The following is a 19,876-nucleotide window of genomic DNA, read 5'->3' on the forward strand; positions in this document are numbered from 1 at the left end:
GTAGCACTCAAGAGAAAGGAGGAAGAAGGGGGAGGGAGGAGACTATTTTGGCACGCCTAGGACCCGCCTTCAAACGTGGCCTCTTTCCTAAGGCAGTGAAACCTGAAACAAAGTGTCAGAGAATAAGGATATTTCTTTTAATATAAAAGTTAATGAAATCATTTCTTCTGTTGCAAGTTCTGGCCCTTCAAAGTTTGTACCTCTTCCCGAAGTACACCCAAACACTTTAAAAAAAAAAAAAAAGGCACCTGCTTGGTCAATCAGAATCATTTTTCTCACATTAATTTTTCTCTTTTGAGACTTTCTATTCAGGCTTTAGCACATTTTCTCATCTAACTGTGCTGAATACCATGGGATGGCAGAAGCGGAACACGACTCAGCAAGTGAACAACGGTGATGAATAATCATCCCTAGGAGGGTAAGTCCTGTAATGTAATCACCCCACCTAAAATGAAACTGGTAAAGAGCAGAGTGTTACTATCACAGCCTTGAAAATAACTAACAGAAACAAAGTTTCTTAGCTAATTTTCTCTTGAAAATGTGCTCAATTGTATTAGCACAGTGATTTTGTTTTGTTTTGTTTTCGCTTCTTTTTTTTTTTGCCAGTTCAGAGACTGTATGGAAACAGGGGTTCTAGAATTAGGAAACACAACGTTTATAAAAACAGCTAGTTGAAGTGTTTTTGTTGCTTGTGTGTTTTTTTAATTGTCGACAAGATAGGGTTTTCATTTCATAACGTCAAAGAAACATTATGTCCACAGCAGTTATTACAAAGGAAGCCTAAGATAGGATGGTTGAGGGTGCTTGGTACAGTGATTATCAGAAGGGAAAAAAGCACACTTAAGAAACCAATGCAATATTGTAAAGCAATTATTCTCCAATTAAAAATAAATAATAAAAAAAGAAGTGTATGATGGGATTTTGCTGGTGGTTCAGTGGTTAGGAATCTGCCTGCCCAGGCAGGGAACAAAGGTTTAATCCCTGGTTTGGGAAGATTCCACATGCCCTGAGGTAAGTAACTAAGCCTGTGCATACAGCGACTGAGTGCAGGCACCTAGAGCCTGTGCTTGGCAATGAGAAAAGCCACTGCAACAAGAAGCCCATGCACTGCAACTACAGAGTAACCCCCAGTTGCTACAACTAGAGAAAGCCTGCATGCAGCAATGAAGACTCGGCACAGCCATAAATAAATAATTTTTAAAAACTTAAAGCATATTACTAAAACTGATGACAGGTTTCATCCTCTGTGTTGTTCAGTTGGGTCAATTAGCACAAAAGCATTAAGTAGAGTCAAACTGTGATTTAAATAAGCAGAACACCAAGCAAGTTCATTTTAAATGGCCCATTGCCAATTATTTCTCTCCAGTTGTAAAAGTGCATAATGCATAATTTACCTATTTCTTACTTTGGGGACAAACATTTTTTTCTTTGACATGGAGCAACCCAAATGTCCTACCTACTTCATAGGGTTGTTTGTGAAAATTAAATGAGAGGATGATAGCTCTTTGAATATTTTAAAGTGCTGGACAATTATAACCCTCTGCACCCTTGCATTTACTCTCATTTATTTTATATAATGGAAAAAAGATTTTAAAAAGAAAATGTCCATGGTATCCTTTTAATCCGATGTACGCATTCATGTATTAGGTGGAATCATTTTTCTTAGCCTCACATGCTGCAGTCCATGGGGTCACAGAGAGTCGGTCACAACTGAGCTACTGAACAACACCAATTTTTCCTGGAAATATTTTAATAAGTACATAACTACCCGTTTGGCTATTATACAATGTGAAGGCTGGGAGAGGAATTGGATCAGTATTTCTCAGACTTTTGGATTTAATGGACCATTAAGAATAATAACAACAGTAATGATAATAATGAAAAGATAAACATTGATTGGATAACTTTATATTTTACCAAGTAAGGGTATTAAAAATTTTTTTTAAATTTTATATTTTTATTTCTTGAGAGGACACTTGAACACCAAAAAACTTAGGACATAGCATCACAATGACAACGTTTCCCTTTATTTTTATCACAAATAGGGAATGTTTCAATATACATTGCTACCAGGCCTAATATGGTGATTTGAATCTTTAAAAAGACTATCAATTGTGTTCAGTTGCACCTACTCTTTTTTCAATTCCACCGACTGTAGCCCTACAGTCTCCTTTGTCCATGGGATTTTCCAGGCAAGAGTACTCCAGTGGGTTGCCATTCAGCCGCACATAATCATGTGGTCCAGTTTTACTGAATGACTTACATTTCACAATAATAGTAACTCAAGGTAAACTAAGTTCCTTTTGCCTAGGAGTTGAAACAATCGGTTTTTTCCACAAACAATAAATATATACACACAATACTTACAATTCTTTATAACAGCTAACATTTAAATAAGCCAAAGGGAGGGGGGGACACTAATAATATGTATACGTCAAGTATAATTTGCTAAGGTGCAAGATTGTTGACCTGGAATTTACAGGAAGTGTTATTGACCTTTGTTTTATGAGGTGATATGCTTTTTATTTTCCTTCACAACTGAACATTAAGTGTAGAATGTCTATCTTTTAAGTTGCAGGTCAAAGTCATCATATTAAAGCGCCCAATGAGAGTAATTTCAAATATGTGAGCCACGTGTGTTAGAAAATATTTTTTTGGAAGCTGCCAATGAAGTCGACTAAACTGAACATCAAGAATGGAATTTTTAAAAAAATTATAATTCCCAAAGTTTGCTTGCACCAAAGAAAAGGAGGTAAAGGAACGGATATTCTGTGTACGGAAATCTCGGTTTGCTAAGCCACGAAAACTCAGGTTTATACCGTTCTGGCAAACAGACCATCTGAACAGGATGTTACTTTTACTTGGAAAGTGGTGGTGGTGTGCTACTGTTTTGGGTTTCCTGTCTGAGGTTTCAAGAGGCTGGGGCACACTGCCTTCCTCTGACAGTTCTTCCTTGGTCTTTCTTTTTGAGGAACCATCCTCAGATCTCCCCCTTCTTCTCTAGACAAGCACTGGGGAAGCGAGAGGAGTTTTGGCTCACGGAGACTCCAAGCCGAAAGGCCTGCCGGTAAAAACCCCCCCTCAGTGGAGGCGGCGTGGGCGTGTCACGTGATCTGCGCGCTGCCTGACGGGAAGGCCAACGCGGCAGACTCCTCATTCCCGCGCTTCGGCCTAGGAGGAAGGTACAGAGACCCGACTGATGTTGGAGTAGGGCAGCGGGGGATGAACGCCCAAAGGCTGTTCGTGTGAAGCGAGGCAGTGAGAGGGGGATGCTTCCTCGCAGGGTCTCTAGTAGGGCTGAAACGGTAGTGGGGAGGAAAGGGGAGGTGGGGTGAGTGGTGAGAAGCGAGGTACGTGTGCTGGCCTGAGGGCCCCAGTGGGAAGAAAGAGAAGGTGAGGAGAAAACGATTGCTTAAGGCCGAAAGGTAGTACTTGGTAATGACGATGGCACCAACGCGTCAGGTTGCACAGCCAGGGTCCGGGGCTGTGAACGGTTATATGTTGAAGGCGGAGGCCCAGTCTCTTGACCAGGTTCAGCTGAGGCCTTTAAAGTAGTGAAAGTGTTAGGTGCTCAGTCACGTTGGACTCTTTGCAACCTCATGGACTTTGGCCCCCCCAGACTCCTCGCTTCATGGGATTCTCCAGGCAAGAATACTGGAGTGGGTTGCCATTTCCTCCTCCAGCTTATCTTCTTGACCTAGGGATGGAACACAGGTTTCCTGCATTGCAGGCAGATTCTTTATCTTCTGAGCCACCAGGGAAGCCCAAAACTGTGACAGAAAAAGTCGTCTGTTTTTTACAGAAGTGGTTAAGTTTTGATTTGATATATATGCACGTTCTTTGAGTGAGGCGAGAAGAGGTGTAAAAGGGAAGAGAAAGGGGAAGGGAGACGAGAACAAATCTCATGGTGGCTTCCCTGAAACAGTCTCAAACATCCCAAGGCAAAGCGAGCACTACTGTGCATGTGTAGTATTTTTTTTTAACACATTAATGTTAATGCGCTTAAGTTTACATATTAGAAAGATACTGACAGCGATGTAGAAGCACAGTTTGGAGTTTGCCGATTGCTGCTGTCTTTCTGTCATATATATGATTCTTAAATATGACTAAGCAAACAGATTCATTACAATATTCCAGGTCCACATAGTTTCTCAAAAAGCAAGCAAATTGATAACTTGAGTGTTGACAGGAATTCTCATCTATTAAGATGAAGAGATTATATCATTCTAGGTTTCAACATTTTCCAAGTTTAATCTTTCAGGCTCACAGGGTAATTATCTTCAGAATTTTTGAGAAAGCAATTTAAAACTAAAATTTAATGCTATATGAAGGTAAGATAGGACGGTAGAAAGAGAAGTCTCTTTGAGACTACAAGAGATCTTGGTTCTTCTAGTCTGGCCTAATTTTACATGTTTGCATTTGGTCAGCTACCTCTGCCTCTGTTTTTTCACATCTGTAAAACTGAGATTGAATTAGATGAACTATAGGATTTTTTGGGCTTCCCTGGTGGCTCAGTGGTAAAGAATCTGCCTGCCAAGAAGGAGGTGCCGGTTTGATCTGTGGGTCAAAGATCAAACTGTGGGTCCGGAAGATCCCCTGGAGAAGGCAATGGCAGCCCACTCCAGTATTCTTCCCTGGAAATCCCATGGACAGAGGAGCCTGGCTGGCTAAAAAGTCCATGGGGTCTTGAAAGTCTCAAACACAAATTAGCGACTAAACAACCAGTCAGCAAGATTTGTTTCAACATTAAGATTTTGTGAAGGCAGAAAAGTCTTTAATGAATCCCGAAACAAAGTAGAAAGTGCCAAAAGAGACTACTGTAATTGTAGAAGGAGTAGGAGAAAATCACAGGACTGGTAGGCTGGCCCCAGGTGCTCTACCACACAATTTGAACTTCTGGAGCAATGAATGGTCAAGGAAAGGTTCTTTTAAGTGTAAGAATGCAGTAATCGGAGTTTTGAAAGATTGCCCAAACAGCAATTGGTAGGATGGAACAGAGGAGGGATAATTTGAGTAGTTTAGGTAAGTGATGAATAATGAGAGGCTAAACTAACAGTGACGGGAGGAATGGAAAGACAGGGAAGGATTCAAGAGAGCTGTATTGTGGAGTTTGCACCTAAAATTGGCATTGCTCTAAACTTTGCAGTTCCTGCCTCCAGAAAATGATGGCAAGTCAACTTGTAAAACCTGATACTAGAAATTGCAAGAGACCAAGAGAGTTAGAGGTAATCTTTATGTTTATGGAACTTTACTCGTTTATATACTACTTAAATTTCTTCATTTAAGATATTTCTGTTGATAAATGGAATTTAATGTCTTCATATTCCCAGAGCTGGTGGTGTCCCAACAGGAACTATGTTGATTCCAGCAGCCTTTTCACTAAGTAGAGGCTTCCAGGAAACTAGTGGGAGGTTTCTTTGTGGTAATTTGTGATCTAGAGACAGAAGTGGGCGCATGACTTTTAATATGTAGAACTTTAATTATTTTGATATATATTAATAAATAGGATACTTAGGTACTACACCTACTGATATTTTTTGAAGAAGAGTACTATATCCTGCCATTCTTCACTGCTGCCCCTACCAATTGATCTGTTTTACATTTGAGACATTATTTGTTCCCTTAAAGATTATGTTAGCTTGCAAAAATTTGCAAGCATATGGCTGTTAACCAAATGAAAGTTTTGCTCTTTTGCTATGGCAACATCTGCTGTCTCAAGATACAGGAAACTTTTTCATCAGGGGATTAATAGCATTTTCAAAGTCTAATATAAATTTACAATAAAATGAACAAGTGATTATTAGGCCTACATTTCCAGCATGCTTGCTTTTTTCTGAGAGATGTTTTATTTGCTGTTTTCTTTTCTTTCTTTCTTTTTTTTTTTAACAGAATGTGTATATCTTAAGGATCTTATTAACTTGTTTGCCTATTTCCTTTACTTTCTTATATTAGCCTCAAATGCCAGATAGTCCACAGCTGTCCTCTCTTGGAAAATCAGATTCTTCTTTGTCTGAAAGCTCTGGACTATTTTATAAAGATGAAGCTCTGGAGAAAGACTTGAATGGTGATGTGTGAAGTGCTTGTATTTCTATATATTGATTTTATAATATGGAAACTTTATTATAGTTCATAACTTAGTAATTTTTTTAAACAGATATGAGCAAGGAAATTAATCTAATGCTGTCAACATATGCAAAGATCTTAAGGCAAGTACTTATGGTATATTCTTTTGAGTCTTTATTTTAGACATAGAAGTTTTCTTCTGGAAGCTCCATAATGGGAAGTTTAGCTCAGGGTCTAAGAAACCTATCTGGTAATTATAGTTTTCAAATTTTTTACTCTACCTCAGTTTCTTAGATTAGCTGGTTATTTTCAAAGACTAACTTTTCCACTAAATATCTTTTGTTTTGATACTCTCAGAGCTGAAATGAGGCTGGATATATTTTGTTTTCTAATTAGATGATAAAACACTTACAATTTTATGAAAACATTTTGAGAAAAATACCATTTGGTGAAGTTAACCATAATAATAGAGTGATACTGAAGATAAATATTTATATTTATGAAATATTAAATGTTATCAATCTATATTAGAAGGCTGAATTTAAGTATTCTATTGACCTGAAACTGTCATGTTTTATAAGGTTTTTTTTTAGAGAACTACTGAGCAGTCACTGTTTTGAATAATGTTTGTGTGGCTGTTAAAATAATGTATGTAGTTTAATATTAGAATTATAATGTATAAGATACACATTCTGCTGTGTCAAGGGACTTTGAGTAGTCAAAAATATTTGTTGAACTAATTTAACATACTGAGCAGTGTTGGTAAATTAATGAAGCCAACTACTGTACAAAGCCATTTAAATGAAATAGCTGACAAATATAGCATAATAAAGCACATCATTTTGATGATGTGTCTAGATATTATGACTATTTGGTTTAACATAAAACCTTTTTTTCCCCTTAGTGAGAGAGCAGCAGTAGATGCGTCTTATATTGACGAGATAGATGGACTCTTCAAAGAAGCCAATACTATCGAAAACTTTCTAATACAGAAAAGAGAGCTCCTGAGACAGAGGCTTACAGTGATTGCAAACACTCTACACAGATAAAATTGTGTACTTAAAATAAGCTGAGAATTTAAGCTCATTGTTTTAATGAAAGAATGACATTTGTGCTCTGAATGTGCTCTAGTTGTTAAAAAAAAAGTATACCTTAAATGTAGAAGGGGAAACTTCTTAAATTTCTTTTCTAGATTTAAAAGCATTAAGCTGGACATTAATATGAAGTATGGAGCTTTTCTTTTGAAGTCTAATATTTGGCATATTTTGTAAAAGTGTAAACTTTATTTTTTCTTAAACATCCTAGCCTTTCTTAAATTTCTAAAAGACAACTCAGTGGACTAATTTGATAATATTTAATAGTATTGTACTTTTTCTTTTAGAATATTATGTTTAAATAGTACATAGAGATTTAAAGTGTCTTTCATGGTTAGAATTGTAAAGAAATTAAAACCCAAAAGTAATCTGTCCAGTTTCTCAATATGTAAACTGTGCTGTTGCTATTTAATGTTACCATATGATTATTTTCACTAATATTATTATACAATATTAATAAAAATTTGTTTTATTATCATGTTGTTTTTATTATCATATGTTAGAGAAGGAAATGGCAACCCACTCCAGTATTCTTGTCTGAAAAATCCCATGGACAGAGGAGCCTGGTGGGCTATAGTTCATGGGGTCACAAAGAGTTGGACATGACTGAGCGACTGAGCACAATAAAAATTTGGTTTCAAATTATTATCTTGTGGTAAAATAAAAACTAGAAATTTGTAACCAGAACTTTATATGAATTGACTTTTTTACACATTAATAGTATCAATAGTGCAGTTAATGAAGTATATTTAGAAGCCTTAGCAAGCTATGTGGTATGGGATAAAGATTAGTGGTTCAAAAGTAAAGAGATTGGTTAAACAAGTTAGCCTTAGCGAGTCATTTCAGTCCTGTTATAATTCAAGAATTGAATTTGGACTAGGAAATCTCTAATATTTTTCTAGCAAAAAAATCCTCCCTTTGAGGAGAGTTTGGGAAGAATGGATACATGTGTATCTGTGGCCCAGTCCCTTCACTGTTCACCTGAAACTCACATTATTAATCAGCAGTACTCCAATACAAAACAAAAACTATTTTTAAAAAAATCTACATTGTTGGAAGGTACTATGACTTCAATGAAAACTTTTAATATGTTATATATAATTTATATAATTATATTGATCAGATTTTTAAAAATCACAACACTCACTGTTCATATGGACAATTCTATCTATTATATGTGTATTTTGCCTATATAAGTTATCACAAATTTGGATATATATATTTAGACAGTACCACAGGGAATTTGGTATTCCTCAAGTGGACAGCAGGGATTCCCTGGTGGCTCAGACGGTAAAGCATCTGCCCGCAATGCAGGAGACCTGGGTTTGATCCCTGGAGAGGGAAATGGCAACCCACTCCAGTACTCTTGCCTAGAAAATTCCATGGATGGAGGAGCCTGGTAGCCTACAGTCCATGGGGTCGCAAAGAGTCGGACACGACAGCGACCTCACTCACTCAGTCACTCAGGTGGACAGCATGTTTGCCCTGCTGCCTTCTAAATGTTAAAATCTCATTTCATCAATTACTACCTTAAGGCATATATACCATGTAAGATAAATATTCATACAAGAAAGAATTGAAAACAATAATGTAATATTTACTAAGTATATTGGTTACAGTGGAAAAATTATTTGGCTCATAGGCAGATATCTTAATGGCACAGGATAGGTTGGAGGTCAGTAAAGATTAGAAATAGGATTTTAAAAACTAAATGCAACAGGATGACTACATTTGAGTTGGTATGACAAATCTGCTGGATTTTGAGTTATCCTGTTGCCTTACAGAGTTCTTTAACTGTGAAAATGACTGCTAACTTGGGCAGAAGCTAGCAACATTAAGAAATGTTCTTGAGTTATTTTTTCTTAAATATGTTATTAATGTAAAAGATAAGGCTAGCATTGTTTCAGAGTAGATTTTGATTTCATATTATATTTATTATACCTTTTTTTTTCTTTTTGCTGTGGCATATGGGATATTAGTTCCCTGACCAGGGATGAAACCATGCCTCTTGCATAGGAAGTGCGGAGGCTTAACCATAGGCCAGCCAGGGAAGTTCCAATATTTGTTTTATCTTAATAGGGTCACCATTGCTCAGTATCTGGTTCTTCCCTGTGCAGGTTAAATTTGATCATTTCATTGGGTATGTGTTTAAGACTAGGGAATGACTTTTAGTCACAATGCTATTTACTGGTCAGAACAGACACCTCCTAGGGAAGAAGTTCATCAAAGTCTAAATAAGGCTTATTTTTTAATCAAACTTGATATCTTTGGTACCATCCACATGAGAATAATTATCTTACAACTGGAAATATGCTATTGCAGGAATATATTTGCCCTTTAATTTACACTTATCACTCATTTCAGTAAAATGTAAGTTTATATGTTATTTTTCAATAATTACAAATCAAAATATATATTGAATTTCTTTATATCATGATCAGCTAGACACTGTAGGAAGTACAGAACTCTTTGTTCTCCCTTCTGACAAGTTTAACCACTCCTTTTTTTAAATTTTAAATTTATTTATTTTAATTGGAGGCTAATTACTTTACAATATTGTAGTGGTTTTTGCCATACATTGACATGAATCCACCACGGGTGTACATGTGTTCCCCATCCTGAACCCCCCTCCCACCTCCCTCCCCATCCCATCCCTCAGGGTCATCCCAGTGCACCAGCCCGGAGCACCTTGTCTCTTGCATTGAGGGAAGGAGTGGCACAATGAAATTGATACCCTGGGTCAGCTGACTTAATCAGTGGACAGATCTGAAAGAGGAAAGTTTAGAGAGGGAGACCACTATTGGTGGTCAAATTTCAGTATTTCAAACAGCAACTTATCATAAACAGGTTGTAGGGATACTTGTCCTGAAAATGAGACTAAGAGAGATTGTACATGTTTTGAACCACCCCCCCCCCCTCAACTGGGCTGGCGATCTGTTTCATATATGATAATATACATGTTTCAATGCTATTCTCTCAAATCATCCCACCGTCGCCTTTTCCCACAGAGTCCAGAAGACTGTTCTTTACATCTGTGTCTCTTTTGCTGTCTCGTATATAGGGTCATTGTTACCATCTTTCTAAATTCCATATATATGCTTTAATATACTGTATTGGTGTTTTTCTTTCTGATTTACTTCACTGCTTAATAGTCTCCAGTTTTATCCACCTTATTAGAACTGATTCAAAGGCATTCTATTTAATGGCTGTAACCACTCCTTTCTTAAAATACACTTACATGTCTTTGCTAGGAGGACGTGATATGTCAGTGTTAAAAGTATTTCCTGGAACACCAGGAATCCCCTGGTGTTCCAGTGGATAAGAATCCACCTGCCAATGCAGGAGACACGGGTTCAGTCGCTGGTCCAGGAAGATTCCACATGTTACGGAGCAGTTAAGCCCATGTGCCACCACTACTGAGTCTACATACAGGCCGTAACTACTGAAGCCCATGTGCCTAGAGCTTATGTTCCACAAGAAGGGAAGTCACCGCAATGAGAAGCCCATGCACTGCAACTAGAGAAAGCCCGTGTGCAACCACGAAGACCCAGTGCAGTCATAAATAAATTCTGTGGCACTGCTATTAACTCCTTTTAAGTGGGAGTTATTGGAGGGCTTTGGCAAGGGGATCACAGAGATAGATTTTGAAATGGGTTTTTGAAAAGGAAAGAGGGAGAATATTTCAGGCAGGGAAAAGTTTGTTTAAAGGCACAGAAGAATAAAAACACTTGGCAAATCATTTTACTGGACTGAGAATTCACAAAAGGGAATAGTGTATCATCTACACTGCTAGAGAGCAGGATAGAATCTGTTTTCAATTTGTAGCACAGCATTAGATTGGAGCTCAGAAATATTTGTTATATTAATAAAATGATGTATGGTTATTTGTTTTTAAGGGTATACCTTCACAGGGCTTTATTCATATTAGATTGTTGAGGATGTTCTGTAAATTAAGTGAATAGGAAACGAAAGATGAAATGCTAGAAGGGCAGAAGGACAAAGGATGAAAGGTAGATTGTGACCAGATTATAGAGTCTTGTTGACAGACTAAATTTGGACTTTATTCTGTAAAGGAAATCTGAATCATTCAGAGGGAAGGAGTGGCACAATGAAATTGATACCCTGGGTCAACTGATTTAATCAGTGGACAGATTTGAAAGAGCAAAGTTTAGAGAGGGAAACCACGATTGGTGGTCCAATTTCAGTATTTCAAGCAGCAACTTATCATAAACAGGTTGTAGGGATACTAGTCCTGAAAATGAGACTAAGAGAGAGTGTACGTGTTTTGAAGCCCCACCCCTCAATCCCCAACCCCACCCCTTCCTATTCTGTCAGTGAGCCAGGGACAGCTCAGGAAGTGAGTTTTTGTCTGGCAGTCAGCGTGAGGATTTGGGAATCCCGGGATCTGCTGCTGCAGAACTCAACACAAAAATGTTTTCTCAGATCTTTCTACGTTCTGTCAGCGACTTTTCTACTATTGCAGTTGATTTCCTTTCTATGATATTACGCCGGATCCCAGGTAGGCGATTTGCCCCTTCCTTCTCCTCTCTCTCCTTTTCCTTAACTTAGGACTCTGTGCCTCTTTCTTGAAGAATACCAGGGGCTTCTGAAGTTTCCCAGTCTGTGTGGAAAAGATTCAGGCAGCAACACTGCAGAGGTGGAGTTAAAGGAGAGTGAGTCAGGATTTGTTAACCTGTAAGACAAACAGCCTTTCTGTTTATAGATTTTATGCAACATACAGGGGCAGGATTCAGGGTTTAGAAGTTCTCTTGGATCTGCAATAGGAAAAATATTCACTATTTAGGACTTTCTCAACTAAAAATAGTACTGCTACATGTTCTAATGTAAACATTTTGTTCTTCTATTTGCATTCTGGTGGACTTCTTTAAAAACTCTATTTAACACTTCTAAGTATTACACCGTGCAGCCTCTTAAAGAGAGTAGCATTTGAGATAGACTTTGAACAACAGATAAAACTTCCTTAGGGATAGACTAGTGGGAAGGACATTTAGGGTGAAAGTGAATTTTCTTTGGGAAATAAAGAAATAGTTGGATTTGTGCCGGGGTCCTGCCCCGGCTGATCCAGGGTATTCGAAGCAGGGACGGCGTCGGCGACCTATTTATTTAAATATTTTATCAAAGATATAAAGAGTAATAGGATGAGGATAGCTCAGTAGGAAAATTCAGTGGAGAAAAGAGGCTGAGTAGCTTGGTTTACGCGGGAGACCAATACAACTTCAAGACAAGAAGTTTGCACCACTTACGTAGGCCGCAGGCGTCCTTCCGTTCTCCCGAAGGAGAGGAGACACTGAGGCCTCCCCGGTCGGATCTTAGAAGCCCAGGCATAATTAGTAAGCATGGTGGGTTCCGCGCTCCAGATGGAGACTCAACCAGAGTGAGAGAGAGAGCGACATGGGGAGACCAGTATTCTGAGAAACTGATCCCAATTCTTTATTTTCCATGGTCTACTTTTATACACTGAGATGTTATGCAAAAGTCACGCGGGGTCAGCAGTCCTGACTTTTATCAAAGTCAGGTGCTTCATACAAATGTATACAGAGGTCTTAGGGGTGTTACATCATCTTCTGGCCAGGGGGGCCTGCTGACAATTTACGACCCTCTCCTTGTGACAGCGGTCAGTCAATCAGGACGCTTATTTCTCCAGGGCTGATTTTTCTCAAAACAGACGCCACCCAAATAAAGTTACATTCCTACAGGGTGAGGGTGTAGTGGGTTTTAGTTAAGGAAAGAATTTACTTAGCCTAAGGTCTAACGTGATTAATATCAGACGAGATAGGGCTCTCAGGGTGGTATGGCCGTAGACGTAACGTGATTAATATCAAAGGTTAATTCTATATATTCATTAATGTGTGTAAGGGCAGGGGATATGGAGACTTAGCAACAAACATTGGCTCAACAAATGAAAAACCCTTCACCAACACAATTTCTAATTAGCCCACTATACTTATAGTTTTCTAACTTCTCTAAAGAACCTGTTTTTAGAGGGTTTAAAGCATCTCGTGCCTCTCACGGTTGGGAGGCTGTGAGCAATCACATGTGGCCGGACGAGCCTGTCAGGCAGCCTAGAGAACCTTCAGAGGAGTTTGTAGGTTAAAACACTCTTATCACGCCCAGGAATTATTATTAACTGGAGCTCTAGATTAACTCCTTCTCCGAAAGAGGTGGTGGGGGACAGCCCCCGGTAAAGTCAGAGATGTAGGTAAGAGCACAAAGTAGTAAAGTAGGCAGGCTCTGGTTATGGGGGTAGACACTCGAGGATTTCCAGGGGGACTCCTGAGGCTCGATCCCGCCTTTGCGTATGTCGAGCCTCCTTCCTCATGACCTTTGCCATGGGCGGAGTACCTCACTCTGGCCCCCAACAGGTTTGACAGAATTGGTTATTTACGGGGCTTCCCAGATGGCGCTAATGGCAAAGAACCAGATGTAAGAGATGTGGGGTTCTATCCCTGGGTTGGGAAGGTCCCCCTGGAGAAGGAAATGGCAAGCCACTCCAGTGTTCTTGCCTGGAGAATCCCGTGGACAAAGGAACCTGGCAGGCTATAGTCCATAGGGTTGCAAAGAGTCAGACACGACTTAGTACACACGTGCTTTGAGCCTACATCTCTGAGAAGGTCTCAAGTGCTCTAAACTGAATTTTTGAAAGATTTTAAAGAAGTGGGATAATAGATACAATGTTGTAAAATATTTTGCTAAAAGACTAGTATCCCTATATTTTAGTTTGATTTTCTAGTTTAGACTTCTATATCACTATTAGTTTTATGAGTTAAAATGAAAGATTATCTTATAGTATCTAATTAGTTATGTAGTTGACCACCCCTCTGTGTTAGGCAATACTGCCTGCGAACACTGAATACATATGAAATAATAGGGACAATTTTCAGCTCTCTATTTTAAAATAATTTTTTTGTGGCTTTTGAATTTGAGGTAATTTCAGAACAGGTATCAGTGCATTATTTAATTTATAACAGTTCTTTCCTAGGAAATGCCGTGTACATTCATGTGTATACCATTAAAATAGAAGAAATTAAATTGCAGATCCTATTAAATTCACATAAATGCTGTGAAATCTTTAGAATCACATTCTAGTCTGTCAAAAGTACTGAGATTAATGTAATTGTGATAATATTGAATGGTGGTTATTTATATTTCTTTATTTAATTTTTTAAGCTGTGTGGCATGTGGGGATCTTAGTTCCCCACCAGGGATCAAAGCCATACCCCTGGAGTGAAAGCTCAAAGTCTTCATTAACCGCTAGACTGCTAGGGAAGTCCTGGGCATTTTTTATTAAACAATGAGGTATAGCTATTAGCACATCTGTGGTTAACATGTAGATTCAGTCTTGTGAAAAGGCCTGCATTGTTCAACTAAGAGAAATGGTAGCAATGGTAATTAAAGTCCTGAGTTAATTAAGCAGATTTGTACTGCAGGAACACAAAAAGGATTGTGGTTCACAAATGGAGAACTGTTGGAGTTCACAAATGGAGAAGAGTTGATGGTCTGAGAATAAGGAAGGAGACGAATTTGGAGACTGTGTTTGGTGATAGGTTTACATTTTCCTTACCAGTAGATGAGACTGTCTATAGAGAAACAGGCATGTTTATAGAAGACTGATAAAATTTTTGTGCTTTTGATTTCCTCTTCACAGTTTTGAAGAAGTACATGGAAAAGACTCATCAGAAAACAGTGATCTTTGGTCAGGAGAAGACTCTTCCATGCATTGCACCACTTCTAACCACGGTGGAAGAGACTCCGCAGGTCATCTCAGCTGGAGTCCAGGGACATTTTCCTGAGTGGCTCAGTGGCTATCTACTTCGTGTGGGACCTGGGAAATTCGAGTTCGGGAAGGATAAGTAAGCCTTGATTTTGGAGAACAGTTTAGTTTTCTTAGCATGGGCTCTTTCTATGTAATGTGCATAATATCTGCTTCCTCTCAGAAGCTAACATTGCTACACAATCCCTTTGATCACAGCTAAGGAAACTGTAGCCTACAGGAAAAAAAAAAAATGGAGATTTTAATTCTTCTTTAAAAGTCCTGACTTCTGCTTTGCAGACTATTATAAATTTCAAGTCGTCTGAAAGTTTATGCTGAAAGAGAAGTGTCAGAAACTATCTTTATGACTACTGAGCTCTGTTTCATCACAAGTTCCTGGAGGAAGGGGCGATGTCTTCACTTCATACCACTCTCTTACCCAGTACTCCCCAGACACGGTGGCTCTTTCAGTTCCTCAAACCAGGAATGTTTATTTTTGCTCAGGGTCTTGGCATTGGCTGGCTTATCTCTCTTCCCAAGTCTGATTCTTGTCATTCAGATATCAGCTGAAATTTCACATCCTTTGAGCTTTCCCTGATCTCCCAATCTAAAGGTGCTGTTTTTTATATTATTTATTTTAATTCTCTGCGTTATCAATAGCTAGTATATTTTTGCTTGTTTACTTATTAGCTGTGTTTCTCAGTAGATGGCAGTTTCATGATGGCAGGGACCTTTTCTTGATTACCCTGTATCCCCAGTATCTAGGATAGTGCTCTGTAGTTAAATAGCACTCAATATATATATGTAAGTAAAAGAGAAGCCCAGCAACTCATTGATGTATCATTTCTCTGTGTGACTACTAGGGACATGAAGTGATGTGAAGAAATCATTGTGGTCAGGAAGAAATCTACTTTGCTTTAAACATTAAAAAATTTTAGAATTTTTTGTTTTCATTGTGAAAGTTTTTACCTGTATTAAACTTTTTGAAATATAAAACCAAGTGAGGGAAAAGTGTGTACCACATGCTCTGTTAGCACTTTGAAATATTTCCTGCTGATCTTTCCCCCATCTCTATAGATTTGTTTTAAATAATTACAATCATATGAAAAAAATTTTTAGTGATGTATAATTGACATGTTAGTTTCAGGTGTACAACATAATGATTCAATATTTGTATATATTGTGAAATTATCATCACAAGTCTAGTTAACATTCCTAACCATGCTGCTACTGCTGCTGCTAAGTCGCTTCAGTCGTGTCCGACTCTGTGCGACCCCTTAGACGGCAGCCCACCAGGCTCCCCCGTCCCTGGGATTCTCCAGGCAAGAACACTGGAGTGGGTTGCCATTTCCTTCTCCAATGCATGAAAGTGAAAAGTGAAAGTGAAGTCGCTCAGTCGTGTCCGAGTCTTCACGACCCCATGGACTGCAGCCTACCAGGCTCCTCCATCCATGGGATTTTCCAGGCAAGAGTACTGGAGTGGGTTGCCATTGCCTTCTCCGATTCCTAACCATACATTTTAACAAAAATTTGTTTTTCTTATGATGAGAAGTTTTAAGATTTACTGTTGTACATGCTGTGTGCTAAGTTGCTTCAATTGTGTCTGACTTTTTGCGGCCCTATGGAGTGCAGCCTACCAGGCTCCTCTGTCCATGGGATTTTCCAGGCAAGATACTGGAGTGGGTTGCCATGCCCTCCTCCAGGGGATCTTCCTGACCCAGGGATCAAACCTGCTTCTCTTATGTCTCCTCTATTGGCAGGCAGGTTCTTTACCACTAGAGCCACCTGGGAAGCCAAAGATTTACTGTTAGCAACTTTCAAATATGCAATACAGTTTTATTAACTATAATCTGACTCTGTATTTTACATCCCTTATTTATTTTATAACTGGAAATGAATTTTCATCCCATTTACCTCTTGCAATAACCAATCTCTTTCAACCACCAACTTATTCTCTGTGTCTGTGAGCTTGTTTTTCTTTCTTTCTTTTTACTCTTTATGATTTAATCTTTAAGATTCTACATATAAGTGAAATCATATGGTACTTGTCTTTCTCTGTCTGACTTATTTCACTTAGGATAATGCCCTCAAACTCTACTCACGTTAAAAATGGCAACATTTCCTTCTTTTTTATGGTGGATTAATATTCTATGATGTGTGTGTGTGTAAAATTTATATATATCACATCTTCTTTATCCATTCATCCATCCATGGGCACTTAGGTTGTTTCCATATCTCAGCTATTATAAATAGTGCTGCAGTAAACATGAGGGTGCATGCATCTTTTATAAGGTAGTGTTTTTTATTTCTTTGGATTAATATCCAGTGGATCATATGGTAGTTCTGTTTTTAATTTTATGAGGATTCTCTATTTTTTGTGGCTTTGATAGTGGCTATACTAATTTATGTTTTCACCAACAATACGTGAGTGTTCTCTTTTTTCCACGTCCTCCCCAACACTTGTTATTTCTTGTCTTTTTGATAATAACCATTTTAACAGGTGTGATGTGGTATGTCACTGTAGTTTTGATTTTCATTTCCCTGCTGATTAGTGATGTTGAGCATCTGTTTGTATACCTGTTGACCATCTGTATGTCTTTTTTGTAAAATGTCTATTCAGATCTTTGGCCCATTTAAAAAATAGGTTTATGGTTTTTTTTGCTATTGAGTTGTATGAGTTTTTAAAAAAATATATTTTAGATATTAATGGAATTTTTTGTCCTTATTTTAAAAATTTCATACTGTCTTAAGGCTTTTTATCTGTGTTGCTACAAATCTGAATGATTTACTTTTTTGGTGACTATCTAAATTTAACCTTTATTTAAAAACTTTCTTGTATTTAATTTATTTATGTTTAATTTTTTATTTTTAAAATTATGAACATATGATAACACATTTATAGGAGACTTGGAAAATACAGAACAAAGTTACATATAGTTCTACTATATATTACAATTATTTTTTTAAATAGATAAATTAAGATTTTTAGTTGGAGTTTCATATCAAGCTCTCAAAAATTAATAGAATGAATAGACAGAAAAGTGGAAGATATAGTAGACCTGAAAAGCACTATGAACAAGTTCAGCATAATTAAGATTTATACAATTTTCACACAGTGGCAGGATACAAATTCTATTCAAGTTTCCATGGACTATGAACCAGGAGACACTGGAACATATCCAGGGACATAAAACAAGACACAAACATTTCATGATCTAAAGGTCCTGAAATCATATGGAGTCTGTTATCTTATCATTGTGGAATTATGTTGGAAATCAATATCAAAAGATATTTGAAAATAACCCACACATTTTCAAGTGCAATGTGACATTTCATGAATCTTTGACTCAGTCATTGAAAGCCTTAATAAAGCTAAAAGACTGAAAAAACACAGAGGGTGACTGAAGCGAAGAAAGCATTTAAATGAGAAATTAATATAAAAATGAGAAATTAAAATCAAAGACACTTTAAAAATGCCATTTATTTGGAAATTACATGTCCACTTTTAAATGATGGATGTGGATGACTTACTTTTAATGGCTGGATGATATTCCAGAAAACTTTTTAAAAAAATGTGATAAAATATACATAACATTTGCCATCTAAAATTTGCCAACTATTTTTGATTGTACAGTTCAGTAGCATTAAGGACATGCATACTGATGTGCTGTTATCACCACCATCCATCTACTTTTCATCTTGTGAAACTGAAGCCCTGTATCCATTAAACAGTAACTCCTCATTCTCCCTTTCCCCAAGTTTAGTCATATTCCTGTGGGCCTGGTGGGAATCTGGTCATGGCCATACTGTGCTTCTCCACCTGTTGTTAGATCAAGAATTAGGGCATGTTTAAGATATATTTCTTAATATATCTTTGAAGGCCAGTGGGTATTAGTTGGAGAAGAAGGTGCGAAGGAATGAGGGGATTTCAGGATGAGAGGACACTTGCAGGCTGACATGAGGGATTAGTGAAGGAGAAACAGATAAAAAGGGAGGGCAGGAATGATGCGGCGAGGTTTCAGAGGAGGGGAAGAGGCCTCTTTCTGCTCTGATGATGAAAGGCAGGAGTAACTCTCTGGGGAATTAGGGAGGTAAGGAAGAAGGCAGCTCAAGGAGCTCAAATCCCATTGCCCCTCTATCCATAATGAAGTGGGCAGGTCTGTCTGTTGACAGTCAAAGGGACAGGCAGAGTGAAGGAAGTTTTGGGAAAGGGACCCCGTGGGAAGCTGGAAAGAGCTAAAGATTTCCTGGCAGCAGTAAGGACTCAGATGGGGCTGGAAATCATAATTCTGTAATTGAATCAATCTGTTAGGTTATGTGATTTCCTCTAGAAATGCTTAGCAGGCCTGGACACTGAGCAGAGGAAACCAGATATAGGCTAATGTAGGACCAGAAATGATCAGAGGCAGGTAGCTCACCAGGGCAAAGACAGAGAGGATGGTGGCAGTAAGAGTGTATGTGAAGGAATCTATAGAAATCTAAAGATCACGGAATCTATACCAGGAAGAAGAAACTACAGGAAAGCTGATAAACTGAAAAGATGGAGAAGAATAAGATGAGAACATGAAGCAATTAAAGATAAGTTTCATAAGATAAAGGAATGGAGGGGTGTGGAAATTGGGGCTTTAAGAACAGAGTAGAGTTTCAGAGTTCAAGGTTTCAGGGGTAGACAATTCTGTGGAATAAGCTTCACATGTGGCCTGAACAACCAAGCAGAGCTATTCTTGTCCATAGGTTAAGAGTCACGTTTACTTCAGGTCTCCACCACTGCCTTTAAATCTAAGTGGGATCTCAAGATGGTGGAGTAGAAGGACATTCATTCACCCCTTATTGTGAGAGCACCAGAATCACAACTGTCCTGTAAGCAACCATTAGTAGAAAAATGCTGGAACCTACCAAAAAAGATACCCTCCACACAAAGACAAAAGAGAAGCCACCATGAAGCAGT

At 38.2% G+C, this 19,876-nt stretch overlaps 2 protein-coding genes across 7 annotated transcripts in view; both read left to right on the forward strand.

Annotated features, from left to right (window-relative positions):
• The first annotated feature begins 5 nt into the window (after positions 1-5).
• TEX12 (testis expressed 12) lies at positions 6-7,632 on the forward strand. Of its 5 annotated transcripts, XM_086339223.1 has the most exons (7): positions 6-418; positions 2,573-2,752; positions 3,005-3,182; positions 5,147-5,225; positions 5,953-6,064; positions 6,155-6,210; positions 6,972-7,632. In XM_086339223.1, the coding sequence occupies exons 2-7, from the start codon at positions 2,668-2,670 to the stop codon at positions 7,110-7,112; spliced, it is 651 nt and encodes a 216-aa protein (XP_086195349.1). In that variant the 5' UTR covers positions 6-418; positions 2,573-2,667; the 3' UTR covers positions 7,113-7,632. The 5 variants fall into 5 exon arrangements, 3 of the variants coding, with proteins under 3 accessions (XP_086195349.1, XP_086195346.1, XP_086195347.1); XR_015141823.1 differs by lacking the exons at positions 5,953-6,064; positions 6,155-6,210 and adding an exon at positions 6,247-6,313 and having other exon boundaries at positions 50-418; positions 2,972-3,182; positions 6,968-7,632; XR_015141824.1 differs by lacking the exons at positions 5,953-6,064; positions 6,155-6,210 and adding an exon at positions 6,247-6,313 and having other exon boundaries at positions 50-418; positions 6,968-7,632.
• Positions 7,633-11,516: 3,884 nt separating this feature from the next.
• Positions 11,517-19,876, forward strand: part of BCO2 (beta-carotene oxygenase 2) — a 61,521-nt gene continuing 53,161 nt past the window's right edge. For both annotated transcript variants that reach the window (XM_086339214.1, XM_086339216.1), the window contains exons 1-2: positions 11,517-11,676; positions 14,824-15,028. In XM_086339214.1, coding sequence (XP_086195340.1) covers positions 11,589-11,676; positions 14,824-15,028 — 293 coding nt within the window. In that variant the 5' untranslated portion in view covers positions 11,517-11,588. The remainder of the gene's footprint in view (positions 11,677-14,823; positions 15,029-19,876) is intronic.

This window comes from Bos grunniens, chromosome 15 (genome assembly GCF_055505025.1).
Source record: "Bos grunniens cultivar Pamir isolate PY7600 chromosome 15, Bosgru_T2T1.0, whole genome shotgun sequence".
Classification (NCBI taxonomy): Eukaryota; Metazoa; Chordata; class Mammalia; order Artiodactyla; family Bovidae; genus Bos; species Bos grunniens.